At 41.3% G+C, this 19,719-nt stretch overlaps 1 protein-coding gene across 4 annotated transcripts in view; it reads left to right on the top strand.

Moving 5' to 3' along the window:
* The window catches only part of LOC124000216 (cadherin-13-like), a 701,352-nt gene that overhangs the window by 226,648 nt on the left and 454,985 nt on the right, over window positions 1-19,719 (top strand). For all 4 annotated transcript variants that reach the window (XM_046306448.1, XM_046306439.1, XM_046306433.1 and 1 more), the window contains exon 3: window positions 16,250-16,461. In XM_046306448.1, coding sequence (XP_046162404.1) covers window positions 16,250-16,461 — 212 coding nt within the window. The remainder of the gene's footprint in view (window positions 1-16,249; window positions 16,462-19,719) is intronic.

Here is a 19,719-nt window from a genome sequence, read left to right as displayed (position 1 = left end):
GCTTCTACCAGTCACTAGATGAGACCCTTCACCACATCCCCAGGAATGATGTCCCCTGGTGAGACAAAACCGTGACTCATCAGTGAAGAACACTTTTTACCAGTCCTGTCTGGTCCAGCGATGGTGGGATTGTGCCCATAGGCAACGTTGTTGCTGGTGACGTCTGGTGAGGACCTGCCTTACAACAGGCCTACAAGCCCTCAGTCCATCCTCTCTGTCTATTGTGGACAGTCTGAGCACTGATGGAGGGGGCGGCAGGTATCCTGAGGGAGGGTGTGGCAGCTAGCTTAGTGGTTAGAGTGTTGGACTAGTAACCAGAAGGTTGCAAGATTGAATCCCCCGAGCTGACAAGGTAAAAATCTGTAATTCTGCCCCTGAGCAATGCAGTTAACCCACTGTTCCTAGGCTGTCATTGAAAATAAGAATTTGTTCTTAACTGACTTGCCTAGTTAAATAAAGGTAAAATAAATACAAAATGGAGGGATTGTGTGTTCCTGGTGTAACTCGGGCAGTTGTTGTTGTCATCCTGTACCTGTCCCTATAGGTGTGATGTTCGGATGTACCGATCCTGTGCAGGTGTTGTTACACGTGGTCTGTCACTGTGAGGACGATCAGCTGTCAGTCCTGTCTCCCTGTAGCGCTGTCTTAGGAATCTCACAGTACGGAGATTGCAATTTATTGCCCTGGCCACATCTGCAGTCCTCATGCCTCCTTGCAGCATGCCTAAGGCACGTTCACGACAATGAGCAGGGACCCTGGGTATCTGTCTTTTGGTGTTTTTCAGAGTCAGTAGAAAGGCCTCTTTAGTGTCCTACGTTTTCATAACTATGACCCACCATCTGTGTCTTAACGACCGTGTCTTAACGACTGTTCCATAGGTGCATGTTCATTAATTGTTTATGGTTCATTGAACAAGCATGAGATCCAGTGTGTAAACCCGTTACAATGAAGATCTGTGAATTTATTTAGATTTTTTCGAATTATCTTTGAAAGACAGGGCCTTGATAAAGGAATGTTTATTTTTTTGCTGAGTTTACATGCACAATTTCAACGGCCGTAGAAGTCACTCCATCATGTTGATGGTCTGACTCTCTTGAAAGACCAAAAACAGATCCTGATGAGGTGGGCTGACACTTTGAAGCACTACTCAATCAGCATTCTCCTACAGACCACTCCATCCTGGAAAAACTCCCTGTCCGTCCACCAATTCAAGGCCTCAACCATTTGCCAACCTTCCAAGAGGTGTTATAAGCTATTTGTTCCCTCAAGAGCAACAACTCCTGGTTCTGACAGCATCCCAGCAGAGCTACTTAAGAAGGGAGGTTACTTCATCACCAGAACGCTCCACCAGTACATCACTGAGGTTTGGGACTGGGAGATCGTCTCCCAACAGCGGGATGTAAACATTGTCACCATCTGCGGCAACAGCCGTGGGATATCCCTTCTAGTTGATGCTGGCAAGGTCCTGGCCAAGGTGATGCTACACAGGCTGGTGAACAAGATCACAGAGAAAATGCTGCCAGAGTCACCATGCAGCTTCAGAAAGAAGAGGAGTACGGTCAACATGATGTTCACTGCACAGCAACTCCAGGACTTTTTCATGGCCTTTGTTGACCTCTCCCAGGCCTTCAACACTGTGAGCAGGGAACTACCATCGGGCATTCTACTCAAAGTTGGCTGTCCAGTCAAATTTGTCAACATCCTTTGCCAGTTCCATGATGGGATGATGGCTCGGGTGGCCATAGGAAGGCAGGAGTCAGTGCCCTTTGGAGTAAGCACTGGTGTGAGGCAGGGGTGTGTGTTTTCACCTGTACTCTACAATATCTTCCTCCTATGTGTCACCCAGCATCTCCACAAGGAGCTTGAGGACAGAAGCAGGGTAGCAGTGGTTTTCAGGCTGGATGAAAACCTATTCAACATCAGGAGGTTTCCAAGCAACCACCAATGTTTTGACTGAGTGGGTTATTGACCTGCAGATGATCGTAGACTACAGGAAAAGAAGGACAGTGCACTCACCCATTCTCATCAATGGGGCTGTAGTAGAGCAGGATGAGCGCTTCAAGATCATTTGTGTGCACATCACCAACAAGCTATCATGGTCCAAACATACTAAGGCAGTTGTGAAGAGGGCATGACAAAGCCTATTCCCCCTCAGGAGACTGAAAAGATTTGGCATGGGTCCTCTGATCCTCAAACAGTTCTACAGCTGCACCATCAAGAGCAACCTGACTGGTTGCATCACTGCCTGGTATGGCAACTGCTCTGCCTCCGAACTCAAGGCCGGTACCGGTACCACCTGTATATAGCCTCACTATTGTTATTTTACTGCTGCTATTTAAATATGTGTTACTTTTACTTCTTATTTTCTACTTAACTTTTTTTCTTAAATCCTGCATTGTTGGTTAAGGGCTTGTAAGTAAGCATTTCCCTGTAAGGTCTACACCTGTTGTATTTGATTTGAATATGCTGATGACTGTTATTCTTGTGGCCCACACTCTGGAAGACTTTCAGTCCATCCTTGTAATGGTGGTGAGGGTCTATAGTTGGATGGGACTATCTATCAACACCAGGTGGTCTGCCAATGGAGATCCAACCCTCCACCCACCATGCCTGTCTTCACCATTGAACACAAATCACTGGCAATAGTCCCGTTTTAAATACATGGGCAGGATCCACTCAGAATCAACCTCAAAATTCAAAACAGGATCAAACAAGGGTCAGCTGCATTCAGGAATCTCAGATGCAGGGTCTTCCAAAACAGGGATCTCCACCTCCACACCAAAGTCGCCGTCTATCCAGCCGTCTGGATAACCTCACTTCTTTACAACTGTGAAGACTGGGTCACTTACAGTTGCCCCAACAAGCAGCTTAAGCAATTCCACATAAGATGCCTTTAGCACATGCTGCCAGCACAGTGCTGGCTTGGGCATGTCATTAGAATGTTTGTTTCAGGAGCGTTTGCCGCAGAAGATCCTGTATGACCAGCTACACCTTAGCCGGCGGTCTCGAGGATAGATGAAGTGATACAAGGACCAGTTGAAAACGTTGTTGAAGAAGTGCAAAATCAAACCAACAGACCTGGAGAAAGATGCTGCTGAGTTTTCCACCTGGCGGGAGCTCTGCCAGAGCGGTGTACAGAGGTGGGAGGAAGAGAGGAGCACAAAGAAGCAGTGAAAACAGCTCAGGAGACATACAACCATGCCTCCGCCAACACAGACTGCACATTGGCCTATCTGCAATAAAGTTTGTGGATCTCAGATTGGACTCTACAGTCACCAAAGACTTCACCGTTAACTTGGTAGTGGAAGTCATCAACGGATACAATGGACTACTATAACGTGTGTGTGTGTGTGCATGCGTGTGTGAATGTGGGTATGCTATTTTTAAATAAATCAAATCAAATTGTATTGGTCACATACACATATTTAGCAGATGTTATGGTGGGTGTAGTGAAATGCTTGTGTTCCTCGCTCCAACAGTGCAGTAGTATCTAACAATTCACACATATCTAAAAGGAATGGAATTAAGAAATATGTACAAATTAGATTGAGCAATGTCGGAGTGGAATTAACCAAAATACAGTAAAACAGAATATAGTATATACATATGAGATGAGAAAAGCAGTATGTAAACATTATTTAAACATGATTAAAGTGACTAGTATATATATCTCATATGTATATTTTATATTCTATACTATTCTACGCTGTCTTAGTCCGATCCACTGTGACATCACTCATCCATACAGTTGAAGTTGGAAGTTTACATAGCCAAATACATTTAAACTCAGTTTTTCACAATTCCTTTAATCCAAGTAAAAAATCCCTGTTTTAGGTCAGTTAGGATCACTACTTTTATTTATGAATGTGAAGTGTCACCATTATAGTAGATAGGATGATTTATTCCAACTTTTATTTATTTCATCACATTCCCAGTGGGTCAGAAGTTTACATACACACAATTAGTATTTGGTAGCATTGCCTTTAAAATTGTTTAACTCGGGTCAAACGTTTCAGGTACCCTTCCACAGGTTTGTAGGTCTCCTTGCTCGCACATGCTTTTTCAATTCTGTCCGCAGATTTTTTATAGGATTGAGGTCAGAGATTTGTGATGGCCACTCCAATACCTTGAATTTGTTGTCCTTAAGCAATTTTGCCACAACTTTGGAAGTATGCTTGGGGTCATTGTCCAGTTGGAAGACACATTTGCGACCAAGCTTTAACTTCCTGACTGATGTCTTGAGATGTTGCATCAATATATTCACATAATATGTTTTCTGCATCATGATGCCATCTATTTTGTGAAGTCCACCATTCCTGCCTGCAGCAAAGCACCCCTACAACATGATGCTGCCACCCCTGTGCTTCACGGTTGGGATGGTGTTCTTTGGCTTGCAAGCCTCCCCCTTTTTCCTCCAAACATATCGATGGTCATTATGGCCAAAGAGTTCTATTTTTGTTTCATCAGACCAGAGGACATTTCTGAAAGAAGTACGCTCTTTGTCCCCATGTGCAGTTGCAAACTGGCGGTTTCGGAGCAGTGGCTTCTTCCTTGCTGAGCGGCCTTTCAGGTTATGTCGATATAGAACTCGTTTTACTATTGATATAGATACTTTTGTACCCGTTTCCTCCAGCATCTTCACAAGGTCCTTTGCTGTTGTTCTGGGACTGATTTGCACTTTTCGCCCGAAAGTAAGATAATCTCTAGGAGACAGAATGTGTCCTGATGGCATTTCAAAATGTTGAGTTGCAATGGTACAATGTTTTCCAGTGCAAGTACTACAGCCAATGTGTTGGTAGAACTTCAGTAGCGTTTTACTCAAATTTGCTTTGTTAAAATCTTCAGCTACATAAATATTGCCTCAGGTTATGTGGTTTCCAGTTTGCACAACGTCCAGCATAGTTCTTTGAGTGCCGTCGTGGAATCAGCTTGTGGGGGAATATACACAGCTGTGTCTATAACCGAATAGAATTCTTTTGGTAGGTAATATGGTCGGCATTTGATTGAGAGGTATTCTAGGCTGGGTGAACAAAAGGACTTGATTAACTACTCATGGTGTCATTGTGATAACATACAGAAACTCATGAAACATACACCCCCACCTTTCTTCTTCCCAGAGAGTTCTTTATTCCTGTCTGCGTGATGTACTGAGAACCCAGCTGGCTTTGAGGACTGGGACAGTATATCCCGAGAGAGCCATGTTTCCGTGAAACAGAGTATGTTACAATCCATGATGTCTCTCTGGAAGGGGATCCTAGCCCTGAGCTCGTCTACTTTATTATCCAGAGACTGAACATTAGCGAGTAATACCCTCAGAAGTGGTGGATGGTGTGCACGCCTCCTGAGTCCGACTAGAAGTCCACTCCGAGTACCTCTTGGTGGTGTTATAGAGCAGCCTCTGGAATAATTTCAAATGCCCCGGGGGGTACGAACGGATCCAATTCGGGAAAGTCATATTCCTGGTCGTAATGCTGGTGAGTCCCAAAGTTCTTTCCGGCTGTATGTAATAACACAAAAACAAATCTGGGCTAATAATGTAAGAAATAACAGACAAAAAAAACAAAATATTGCAAAGTTGCTTCGGAGCTAGAAGCAGAGCTACCCTATCTGTCAGTGCCATCTTGTTAGAGACAACATAACTGTAATGCTTTCAATAAGAAGAAATATCTGTGTCCATTTCTATATGATTACTCTTGGTGCAATGGAGAGATGTACTGTAAAAGGCACAGCAGAGAGACTTTAACATGATTATAGTAATTTTGTGCCAGTCAGATGTGTTATTCAACATGTTGCACTTATTTTCTTAAGGTCTGTCTGGTCTATTCCCTGGCTTAGAAAGTGTGTAAGTCCCAAGAGCTAGACTAAGATCAGTAGTCTGTTTTAACTAATCTTCCATAGACCATATTTCATATTTGGGAGAGAGTGAGTGAAAGATTAAAAAGAGAGAGGGGGGAGAGAGAATTTTATGTGGAATAAGACATGCTGCTTCTACTTTTTTGTAGAACTTGTCTGAAAGCCCCAGTCAGGTTCCAGCTTTTTAAATGTCCTCCTAAAAGTGATATGCTGGTGTGAATGCGTCCCAGGGCGTTCTGTTCACAGGAGAAGCTCAGCCTTGTTCCCCCTCAAAGGCTGTGGTGTGTTGTACACAATGCTCCTTGTTAGACTTTCTTATTTGCATTATATGGAATTATGTTTGAATAGTTTCAGAAGTAGCACAGCGCTGTCATGCCGGATTACTTAGTGTCATGTTTTTGCAAGGCCTTTTGAGGCGGAGCACACACCAGTAGGACTGAGCTATCAGCTCTGATGCAGACACTGTCACCTTTCAGATTAGTCTTCAGATTCCCATCTCTCCCCATCATAGCGTCTTGACATTTAGTTAGGAGGCAGAAACACTGAGTAGAAAAACCTTAATACCTGACAGAAAAAAAATTGAATTTCTTGCCTGACAATGAAAAGGAATCCCAAGTAAATATGAGTGGATCATGTTGTAAGATGAAAGCCCATTTCCCTTGATCAAAGCTAAGCAGGAGAGGTTACACATCTGAAGTGTCCTGTTTTGATTTCAAAGACTTGTTGGGGTGTTTCCGTACCCTTTTAGGATGCAGACAACATAACTGTAATACTTTCAAGAGAGCGCATTGAATGATCAGGATGCTTGTTTGATGAAAGGAGACAGTAATGTCAGGCATCACATTCAACTACATCTCCATTTGTTAAAGCACAGGAAACTCTTTTGGGGTAAAAGTATTGAAAAATGCTTCAAAATAAATTGACATTACTTGTCATTCCTTACATGTGATGAGCCCATCTAATTTGTTTGTAAATTATTTATTGACATTTCAAATGGAATTAAACATCTACAATAACTAGCTGGTAACGGGTGGTCCTGTAGCTCAGTTGGTAGAGCATGGCGCTTGTAACGCCAGGGTAGAGGGTTCGATCCCCGGGACCACCCATACGTAGAATGTATGCACACATGACTGTAAGTCGCTTTGGATAAAAGCGTCTGCTAAATGGCATATATTATTATTATTATATATTAGCTGCATGACCAGCCCTGTTGTTTAATTTGAATAATTTTGCAGGCTGAAATTCCCTAAATCACTAATTGTAAGTATTACTGTATGCAAGAACCTCAGTAAATTCGATTCTAAAAGTGTCCTTTGGGATTTTCAGTGGATATACAGTAATACCATTGTATTTATACAGTGTGCTAAATGACCAAGCCCAGTCATGAGAGGACAGCTAGGCATTTTATATTGCCATGATTGCTTTTGTGGCCTAAAAGGAACTCATGTCAAATTGTGTGACACCATCCTCAGTGAGGGTTTTTAGCCAGCTAATCCGTGTTGTGCAGTGCTTTAAACTCAGACACTTCTCGGAGGATGATGGGGCCTTCTGCCATTGTTGCCTGAAATCAAAGCACAGCCCGCCATGCTCCTGCTGAAATCCCCCCAAAACTGACAACATTAGAATACCATCAAACACTCACTGACTGCCTTTGAAATGTCTGTCACTGTTCCCTGCACACTTTGCAGGCTGTAAAGAACTGTGTGTGTTATTGAAATAAATGTGGATGAAATGAACACATCTGTCATGCTTTGGGTTAGCAATGATACTTGAATATATAAATAGTGGTTTGTTTCCCTTGAGTGTATTGTGGACTGTCTCAACCTCTACTGCGCAGTTCTCCAGAATGGGGAAGCCTTGCCTCTCTTCCTTTCCTCTGTGTTGTCAGTCCATAGCCAGAGTGAGTGTTTGATTGTGGCCAGAGGGGGATTTAAAGTGGCTGTGGTGGAGAGAACGATAAAAAGGCCCCACTACAGAGTTGAAAAGGTTAAGTGCATTGAACGACTACTTTGATAGATATGATTCCTAATGGTTTTGTAGGCACACAGCACTAACTGTAGGGTTTTCCAATTTCAGATGGTCCTGAGGTGTTGAGAGTATAGTCTGAGAGCAGGAGAGGCCCAGTTCAGCTTGCATGCCATAGCTTCACACAACAAAGAAGAGAAACACTGCTGAGAGCCTGGTACAAGTTTCATCTATGTTTGAGAAACACTTCCTTCTATCTCCTTTATTTCCTGTCCTCAGCCAAGAGGCAATGGTGTAATTATGTCAGCATTCACAGATCCCCCAACTTTAAGTACAGACTAAGACAGGAGGAGAAAGAGAGGAGAGAGAGAAAAAAAGAGAGGTAGAGGGAGGTAGAGAGAGAGAGAGAGGGATTGAAATAAATGTGCGATGAGCAGTTTTTAAAGATACACAGCCATTGTGTTCTGCTGTGCCCCCCGTTCCTCATAATAACAGTAATTATAATGACAGGCAAGTGTGGGCTTGTTAGTGTCACAGTGATCAGTGGGAGTACCAGAAAAGAACAACGCTTCACATGTAACTCTAACTGTCCATCAGTCCCTTCTGTCACTGTACTGTCAGTGTCACAGTGTGCCAACCGGCCCAGCTCACTGTCTTCCTCACCAGACCTGCCGTAGTCTGCCCTGCTAACATGTTCCACTGTGGGACTGCTAGCCGCCTGCCTGGGTTAGGAGGTTTCTTACAAGCTACCTGGACCAGAAAGAGTGTTTTTCCAATGTCATACAGGAAACATGTGGGAATCTTAGTTAGGCTGCTAGGCTGTGAGTGTGTGTGTGTGTGTGTGTATGTCGTCTGGTCACCCATCAGGGATTATTTATGAGCGTTTAGTTAATTTCCTTGTTAAACACTGCCTCCCTCCATATAGAACTGCCTTTTATGGCCCCCTGCACATCATAGTGTCTGGTGTTTGTATGGACAGCTCTGTGAGTTGTGTGTGTAGTCTTCATACATGGCTTTCTTTCTCCCTCTCTGTGTGAGTATGTGCATGTGTGAATGCATATTTGGCTTTTAATCATATTTACAGATAGCAATTGTGTGTTGATAATCCTACCAACCTCTTAACCCCTCACTTTACACAGTATATACTGAATTAAAACAGAGGTTTGGAACTCGATTTGTTAATGGTCTAATAACTAATTTACTGCTTGGTGATGTCACCGGGCAAGCCGCAACTCTACGCATGCAAAACCTGCTGATTAGAAGGTCCTGTGTATATTTTATTTTCAACCAGCACACTTTTACAGTCTTAGTTTCATCAGCTGTTGTACTGGGCCTTTAACCCCTCTGCGCACGGAACCCGCTAGCGGGCTGAAATTCCACAACATATGGTGATCGCTACATAAATAGTCATATTAACTTCTTGGATATAGGGGGCGCTCTTTTAATTTATGGATAAAAAAAACATTCCCGTTTTAAACAAGATATTTTGTCACGAAAAGATGCTCGACTATGCATATAATTGACAGCTTTGGAAAGAAAACACTCTGACGTTTCCAAAATTGCAAAGATATTATCTGTGAGTGCCACAGAACTAATGCTACAGGCGAAACCAAGATGAAATTTCATACAGGAAGTGCCCCAGATTTTGAATGTGCTGTTCTCCAATGTCTCCTTTTATGGCTGTGTATGGGTCATGAATGAGCTTAGACTTTCTGTCGTTTCCCTAAGGTGTCGACAGCATTGTGACGTATTTGTAGGCAAATCATTGGAAGATTGACCATAAGAGACTACATCTACCAGGTGGCCGCTTGGTGTCCTTTGTTGCAATTATTGCGTAATCTCCAGCTGCGTGTATTTTTCGTTTGCTTCGAGGAGAAACACAGCTGCCACGAATGATTTATCATCGAATAGAAATGTGAAAAACACCTTGAGGATTGATTCTAAACAACGTTTACCATGTTTCTGTCGATATTATGTAGTTAATTTGGTAAAAAGTTTGGCGTTGTAGAGACTGCATTTTCAGATGTTTTTCTTAGCCAAAATTGATGAACAAAACGGAGCGATTTCTCCTACACAAGTAATCTTTTTGGAAAAACGGAACATTTGCTATCTAACTGAGAGTCTCCTCATTGAAAACATCCGAAGTTCTTCAAAGGTAAATTATTTTATTTGAATGCTTTTCTTGTTTTTGTGAAAATGTTGCCTGCTGAATGCTAGGCTTAATGCTATGCTAGCTATCAATACTCTTACACAAATGCTTGTGTAGCTATGGTTGAAAAGCATATTTTGAAAATCTGAGATGACAGTGTTGTTAACAAAAGGCTAAGCTTGTGAGTGAATATATTTCTTTCATTTCATTTGCGATTTTCATGAATAGTTAACATTGTGTTATGGTAATGAGCTTGAGGCTATGATTACGCTCCCGGATACGGGATTGCTCGATGCAGGAGGTTAAACATTCATGAAAATACAAGTGTCTCAAATGTATCGAAAGCCTAGAATCTTGCTAATCCAACTGCGTTGTCAGATTTAAAAAAGGATTTACTGCGAAATAATACGATGCGATTATCTGAGCATAGAGCCCCATAAAAAAAAATGTTTCAACCAGCACAGGTGTAACATATTCAGAAACTGCATTAAAATAAATAGTTTACCTTTGACGATCTTCGTCTGTTTGCAATTCCAATGCACATTGTTACACAATAAATGATCTTTTGTTTGATAAAATCTGTTTCTATATCCTAACACGAAACATTTTGTGAACCGCTTGTGTTGTGAATTCCGTCTCGTTCCATTTTCGACGACACATTCCAGGTAAATAACCTACACAGAACGTGACTTTTCCAGTCATGTTTGGTTTCACTGCAATCAACTGGTTTGTTTGTAACACAATTAAACCTGATGGGCCATTTCACGGGATGTATTGACTGAAAGAAACCGATTTGAAGATAAGTCATGACATCATTGTGCACCAATGATTCCCTCGCTGTTTCGTTGATTGACTGTCTTTTAACCCAATGACCACTGATTGTCTTGAAATCTAGCTGGGTCGATAGCCAATGAGCTGAGCTAAATGGCAATACGCCATGTTTATGTGTTGCAAGACCAACCCATGTAGTAAGCTTCAGTGTAAAGTGAGTCATTCGCTATTGAGGTTTCATACCGGAAAGAGAAACACATATTACGCACTGCATTGTTAGATATACAGATGTACACACAACTTTAGAATAAATTGATTGGGAAGGTGAGACAGAGATTGTTTTAGGACGATTCATTTAGCGATTGTGGAGGAATATTTTTTTGAACGGGAGAGGACATCGTTTTGGACTGGTAAGTTCTTATCATGCTAATGCCCTTGTTTGAAATTAAAGAGGGTTTTTCAACATGAAATGTACAACACTACAATTAGCTCAGCATCAGGCCCATGGTTACTGGAAGTGCTACCAGATGTACATGTACACGTAATGTGTATAGTACACGCTGTTGAGAGCAGGAAGATAGGTTGTTTCATCGGTGAACTCATGAGCTAGGAGTGTTTTCCCATTTTTGTCACTTGAGAGTCAGTTTCATCCAAGGGCCCAACTTTAAACACTGAAAGTCTGGCTCTCCATTATAAACTGAATGCAGTGTTCTTCAGTTTAAGAATTCCAATGGCTAGAGAGTATACGCTGCTAAGGATCTTTGTTATGTACAGAAAAGAAGAGAACATAAGAGTTCATTCATTATGGATGTATTATTTAGAACATTGTCCCAACATTAAAGCAAAGGGCTTTTCCTTAAACCAGCAGTGGAGTGGTCTCATTTGCACATAGCTCTGTCAAAAACTTCTTATGGCTGCAATTCCGTTAACGAGATGATATGACAACAGCCAGTGAAAGTGCAGGGCGCCAAATTCAAAACAACAGAAATCTCTAACTGTAAATTCCTCAAACATACATGTATTTTATAGCGTTTTAATGGTAATCTTGTTGTTAATCCAACCACAGTGTCCGATTTCAAATAGGCTTTACAGCGAAAGCACCACAAACGATTATGTTAGGTCACCACTAAGCCACAGAAAAACACTGCCTTTTTTCCAGCCAACGAGAGGAGTTTCAAAAAGCACAAATAGAGATCAAATGAATCACTAACACTCATAGGACTTCATGTTACACAATACATGTATGTTTTGTTTGATAAAGTTTACATTGGCGAGTTACATTCACTCGTTCCAAAAACATCCAGTGATCTTGCATAGCCACATCATTCAACAGACATACTCATCATAAATGTAGATGATAATGCTATGCACATGGATTTATTTATATACCTCTCCTTAATGCAACTGCTGTGTCCGATTTAAAAAAAACTTTACCGAATAAGCAAACCTGTAACGGCGTTCGTCTGTTGAAAGAAGAGAGTCGGACCGAAATGCAGCGTGTTGGTTACTCATGACTTTAATGAATGAAAAAACGCGGTACATGAAATAACTGAAACTAAAATCAAAAACAACAGAACGGAACGTGAAACTAATTACAGCCTATCTGGTGACTACAACACAGAGACAGGTACAAACACCCACGAAATACAAAGCGAAACTCAGGCTGCCTAAATACGGTTCCCAATCAGAGACAACAAGAATCACCTGACTGATTGAGAATCGCCTCAGGCAGCCAAGCCTATGCAACACCCCTAGTCAGCCGCGATCCCAAATACTACAAACCCCAATACGAAACACAACATATAAACCCATGTCACACCCTGGCCTACCCAAACATATAACAAAAACACAAAATACAATGACCAAGGCGTGTCAAAACCATGCAATAATCTGAGAAGGCACTCAGAAGAAATAGTCACAATAGCCGCCAAGTTGGCGTCAACATAAACAAGAAATTACATAATAAATATTCCCTTACCTTTGATGATCTTCATCGGAAAGCACTCCAGGAATCCCAGGTCCACAATAAATGTTTGTTTTGTTCGATAATATCCGTTATTTATGTCCAAATACCATCTTTTGTTAGCGTGCTTGGTATACATATCCAAGCGCTCATTCTGGTCAGCATTATATCGGACAACTTCAAAAGGTTATATTACAGGTCGAAGAAACCTTTCAAACTAAGTACAGAATCAATCATTAGGATGTTTTTAACATATAGCTTCAATAAAGTTTCAACCGGAGTATTCCTTTGTGTCTTGAAGTGCAATGGAACGCAAGTGGATACCATGATGAATGCGCATGATCAGAAAATGGCTGACTGCCAGTCACCTGATAGATCCTGCTCTCATTCAGTCCCACATCACAGTAGAAGTCTCATTCATCTAGTGGAACCCCTAGGGAGTGCAACATCATTAATATCTCAAGGGATTTCATTGGGAACTGTGGTGAATACATACCAAGCTCAGATTTCTCACTTCCTGTTTTGATTTCTCCTCAGGATTTTGCCTGCCATATGAGTTCTGTTATACTCACAGACATCATTCAAACAGTTTTAGAAACCTTAGAGTATTTTCTATCCAATACTAATAATAATATGCACATATTAGCAACTGAGACTGAGGAGTAGGCCGTTTACTTTGGGCAACTTATTCTTCCAAGCTACTCAAGGCCTAGTGAATGTTGACCTGTTTAAAGTTCATGCTCACACAGTCGTCTGGTGCTCTCATGCATGCTTCAGTGTTGCTTGCCTCGAGGCATTTGACTCGTCTGGTAGGCTTGCGTCACTGGTCAGTTCTCAGCTGGTTTTCCATTTGTAGTCAGTGTAGATGAAGGGGAGGAGACCATTGAGGCATGGATTGTTTGTGTGTGCAATTCAGAGGGTGAAAAATCAAGACAAAAGATTTAAGTGCCTTTGAACCGGGTATGGTAGTAGGTTCCAGGTGCACCGGTTTGTCAAGAACTGCAACGCTGCTGGGTTTTTCATGATCAACAGTTTCCTGTGTGTATCAAAAATGGTCCACCACCCAAAACAAATCCAGCCAACTTACCACAACTGTGGGAAGCATTGGAGTCAACATGGCCCAGGATCTATGTGGAATGCTTTCAACAACTTGTAGAGTCCATGCCCCGATTAATTTAGGCGTTTGAGGGCAAAGGGTGCACGCAATATTAGGAAGGTGTTTCTTAATGTTTTGTACACTCAGTGTATATATTTTGATAAATACTTAACGCTGTCAATTTCTATATTTTTACCTCATAAATGTATCAATCTGATATTAATTTATGTTGGAATATTATATTTGTTAAAACCAAATCCTATGTGGCTGTAAATACTAAATCATTATTCTCCATCAGCCAGTGTTTTTCAATAGGACGAAGTGGAAAGAGTCACATACTATGTGCTATCATTTGGAATTATGGTGTAGTTTACAATGCACTACTGAAATACCTGTGTTGTGTATTACAAAAGCTGATGAATTTCAGCAAAAAGACAGGCGATACTGTATCAGTAGACAAGTAATGTAGAAAAGGTGATCTTGTACAATGCTGGGTTGGGCAGAAATGGCATACAACAGCGTGCTACGTTTTTACAGTAGCCAACTGCTTTACAATACCCCAATTATTATGATTTGTCCTACGTATGTGCTGTATAAGGATAATGAAACTGTAAGACTGACGTATTTCACAACATGCTCACAACCTGCCATTGGATACAAATAATAACAAAACATTGTTCATGTCATGTTTTAATCAAAAACTGTATGGAAAATGTTATTTACCATCTACTATTCTTTCTAACCAGCACTTCAAAAAGAACAGTTTTGAAATGTGTATCTTGTATTTTTTGCTATTGGTTTATAATTAGGGCTAGTCCAGCGGGACAACCGGTCATCAAATTCCGGTGAAATTCGAGGGCCGCAATTCAAATAAATAATTTATAAAATTATGGATATGAAACATTTAGGGACATACAAGTGTCTTATATCAGTTAAAAGTATTGTTCATTGAACTGCATTGTCTGATTTACAATAGGCTTTAAAGTGAAAGCATGCCATGTGATTGTTTGAGGACGGCGCCCCCACATAAAAATATTATTCAACCAGAACATGCATCATAAAATCACAAATAGAGATGAAATATTCACTTACTTTTTGAAAATCTTCCTCTGATTTGCAATCCAAAAGGTCCCAGCTACAACGTGCATGGTTGTTTAGTTACGGCACAGACTGATTTCCAACTCTGACTCCTAGTACTAAAACTGAACATTCTTCCTCGTTTTGTAAGAAACAAGCCTGAAACCTTGAATAAAGACTGTTGATATCTAGTGGAAGCCATAGAAATTTCAATCTGGGAGCTGGATTTGGATATAACCCTATACTTTCTATTGGAAGATTCTGGTTGGTTTTTCTTTGGATTTTCTCTTACCATATCTATGGTGTTATAGTCTCAAACATTATTTTAACATTACTACAAACTTCAAAGTGTTTTCTATCCAATTATATGCATATCCTGGCTTCCGGGCTTGCGTAACAGACAGTTTACTTTGGGCACGTCATTCAGACAGGGAGTGGACCCACTCAGGGAGTGGAGAAAAATAGACCCTAGCCTGAAGAAGTTAAGTACCTTACTGTGATTGCATTCAATTAAAATGGTAAAAAAGAAACAAATTACTTCTTAGCGAAGGGCCATTTCTCAAGCAAAAATGTAGCTAGGGCAGTCTGGGAGTGGTCTGAGTTGAGAGGGCAAAACCAGAAACTAGCTGTTATTGGCAGAGAGGTTTTGAACACTCTTTCTTATTGGTCTATTAACTGATGTCACCAGGCACCACCAAAACAGATAGACATGTTCAGGTGGTCTTTTAAAACATCTTTCATACTATAAAGGCATTCGCATGATTTTCACAATTTCACAGTATTATTTCAACCACATTGTGTGGAAATATATATAAAACACAGGAAATCATGTTTTTGACTGCACTGGGCTTTTAACGAGTGAGAACACAATCATATCAATAGTACTGTGCTGTACTTCAAGTCAATTGAAAATGTGCGTTGAGTTTTGAAACAACTTCCTTTTTGATAATCTGTTTTGAGTTTTGTACTAAGCATTGTGAATATTTACCACATACTTATGAAAATTGCAAAGCGATAAAAAAAACTAAATGAAAGCAAACATTCACAGTATCACATACTTATGTATAAGGAGTAGGAGGTACAGCATTAGCAGATGTGGATGTGTGTATATGTATCTGTCCATGTGTGTATTTGTAATTGACAGAGAGGGAGCCAAAGGTTAGCTAATTTGAATAGCTACCATGGCAGGTGTCATTCATGTGACGTTGTTCACGCATAGAGATCACTGCACCCTGGAAGAGACTGCTACTGATCAGAGACAGCACATGTAGATTAGGGAGAGAAATATGTGAAGGGACAACCATCTTGAAAAGCTTTCTAAACAGTGTTGGTAACAGCGGTGGTATTTTATTCCTCTTTCTCTCTTCCCCCCCAGTGTTATTTGATGACTGTGTGGGGAACGAGGGCATGGCGTTCGAGGTGTCCCACCCAGACTTCCAAGTTGATGAGGAGATGAACCTGGTGGCCAGACGGGACGTGATGGACAGCGGCACCGTCATGTTCATCCATGGTGTCAATGAGCATGCTGAGGACATGGCACAGGTGGACATTGTAGGAGCTCTACCGCGGTCTCCCCAAACACTCAGGGTGAGTCACTAGCTGTCCAATGGATATCTCTTACTATGAAAGATGCTGATAATTGTCACTATTCAGCATTTAGAACCAACAACATGTTGTTGAGGGTCACAGGTCATAGTTTTTTAAATTACAGCCTTGTATCTTTTCATTGTATTCATCTACAATATGCATGTATTTAGAGTGACTTCCTCCCGCTGGGATGAGTGGACTTAATTTGGGTTTGAAGAGCTGGTGGTTGATGAAATGACTGTGATATTACCTGCATCTTACTTTTGTCATGCAAGTACTGTTTATAGAAGGGCCCACTGTGCCTACTGCTTTTTACATATTTCACATCTTTGTTCCTCTTTGTTCAAAGTAACAAATACAGATACTTGATTTTTGTCCAAAAATCTACAAAACCAAATGAATCAACTTCACAGTATTCATATAGGCCCACTCCATTCATTACCCCCACCTCTTACCTTCTAGCCTGTTCCAGTTCCCACCCCCCAGGCCAGCACTAGTGATGCCAACTTTCCAGGGCCATTTCCGATATTCTGTTATCTCTCCTCCAATCGTTGTTCTTTCCTGCTCGCTGCCCAGGTGTCCCGTTGGTGTCATTTCTCCGACTCGCGGCCTAATGAGCAGCTCTCTCTCTCCATCTCCATGCATCACACTGCCTTCATTTGTTTTTGCCTTTCCCATCATTTATTTACTTAGCCAGTCCACTAGTATATCTTTGGCAGGCCTGGGAGGACATAAGTGAATTAGTAATCTCCATTCTATGTGTGAGTGGGTAGAGAATATTTCCTCATGAGTAATGTCACTATATTGTGCTTCTGGGCGAATGCGAAGGCGCTCTGTTTTTTAAAATAGTTTTTAGTCTACCAATGCAAGTTAAAAGAAGCTCCGCTATATATAATTTCCTTGCCATAAATTAACGAGACATTACACATATTGACACAAATAACTGTTATATAATTGTTTTGGGTTGGATGGTTGGATGGCAATGGCCAGTTGGATGGCAATGGCTCAATTGTACCTTTTGAACTTTTCTTCAGAATTTTTCTGTTGCAGCAGTGTCAGACCAGCTCCAATCCCAGATCATCCATTGTCCCCTCCCTTTGTTCTGGCTCTTTGATATCTCTCTCTGCTGCTCTACCCAGTGGGTGATATTAGTCTTAATTGCATAGAACACATGAACCTCATGACTTAGGCAAAGAGGGAAAGTAAGAATAGAGAGACAGAGGCGAATATTAGACATAATAAGGTTATATTTGAAGAAGAGAAAGAGAAAAGGCTTGAACACACAAGGGGCAGAAAGACAGGCGGAGAAAAGGGGGGAAAACAGGCAGATGTGACTGCCCAGCTAACATTGCTAGGGAGAGAAAACATGTTTGTGATGTTACATGTAATGTTCCCTTGATGTTTGAGTATCCAGTATTCTGTTTTTTTTAGGGCAATATTCTATGTACGTTAGCAAAAACCTCCTGAGAACCTACTTAGCATGTTCTAGATATGTTTCAGGGGATGTTGCAAGAACATTCATGTGTCCAGTTCTGAAGGTTAGGAGAATATTCCATCGACGTTACACCAAATATACACAGAACATTGTTGCCATGTTCTCAGAATATTAGATACTAATTTTCTAGACATGTTTCATGGATGTTGCCTGATGATCCCACAGAAATAGCCCCCACCTGAGATTTACTTCAAAGTGCATTCACCCTGCTGCTTACACCTATCCAGTTGTTTCAGATCTAAGGAGAAGGGGTCATTTTTTTCTTCTCGACAGGGCCTAACTATACTGGCACAATAATCGGATTGATCTGAAATAACTGTATAGGTGTAAGCAGCAGGGTGAATGCACTTTGAAGTAAATCTCAACTCTGTTAAAAGTACACTGAAGAAAAAACGATTTTATTAAAACATTTATTTCACCTTTATTTTAGCATGGAGTCCCATTGAGATGTAAATCTATTTTGCAAGCTGGGATCCCTTTATAGTGTATACAGTGCCTTCAGAAACTATTCACACCCATTTACTTGTTCCACATTTGTTGTTTTACAGCTTGAATTTAAATGTAGATGTTGTGTCACTGATCCACACACAAGACCCCATAATGTTAAAATGTTTTTTTTTTTAAATGAGTCAATCCCTTTTGATATGGACAGCCTAAATAAGTTCAGGAGTATAAACAAATCACATAAGTATCGTGTGTAGATGGGTGATATATGTTTTTTAATATATGTTTTTTAATAATACATTTTGTATTATTAATTCAGGCTGTAACACAACAAAATGTTGAATACGTCAAGGGGTATGAATACTTTCTGAAGGCCCTGTAAATGAGCACAATGAAACCCTGTATGTCAAAGTGTGTTAACTATGTAGGGTGAGGCCTCCCGGGTGGCGCAGTGGTCTAAGGGACAGCATCGCAGTGCTAGCTGTGCCACAAGAGACTCTGGGTTTGAGCTCAGGCTCTGTCGCAGCCAGCTGCAACCGGGAGGCCCATGGGGTGGCGCACAATTGGCTCAGCGTCGTCCGGGTTAGGTAGGGTTTTGCCGGCAGGGATATCCTCGTCTCATCGCACACTAGCGACTCCTGTGGCGGGCTGGGTGCAGTGCACGCTGTCCAGGACGCTAGGTGTACGGTGTTTCCTCCGACACATTGGTGCGGCTGGCTTCCGGGTTGGATGCGCGATGTGTTAAGAAGCAGTGCGGCTTGGTTGGGTTGTGTTTCGGAGGACGCATGGCTCTCGACCTTCGCCTCTCCAAAGTCTGTGCGGGAGTTGTACCGATGAGAAAAGACAGTAACTACTAACAATTGGATACCACAAAATTGGGGGGGGGGGTTTAAAAAATATATATGTAGGTTGAAAACACTGTCCAGTTGTTAGAAACAGTATGTTAAAAGTTTGTCCTTAACCTTGCCAACAGTCAAAGAGCTGTAAATGATCAGTAGTTAACCAATCAGGGCCGTGATTGGCTTGAACATCAGGTTACATCCTGACAATTGATACACATGCATGTTCTTGCAACGTTCCCATTAAACGTGTCTAGAATTGTTATATCATACAGTATGTTCTGAGAACATGGAAGCCATGTTCTGTGTATGATTCGTGGGATGTTAATAGAATTATTGGAGAACATGGTAACCACGTTCGGGGTAAGTTCTATTTGACATTAAGGGAATGGTCTCTTGGAAACAGTCCTTGAACATCACTGGAACATTCTTATGAAAACGTTAGGTAATGACGTAAAGAGACTCTTAACGGAATATTCT

The sequence above is a fragment of the Oncorhynchus gorbuscha genome, linkage group LG02 (assembly GCF_021184085.1).
Source record: "Oncorhynchus gorbuscha isolate QuinsamMale2020 ecotype Even-year linkage group LG02, OgorEven_v1.0, whole genome shotgun sequence".
In the NCBI taxonomy this organism is placed as follows: Eukaryota; Metazoa; Chordata; class Actinopteri; order Salmoniformes; family Salmonidae; genus Oncorhynchus; species Oncorhynchus gorbuscha.
This window is presented reverse-complemented; position numbering and strand designations above follow the sequence as displayed.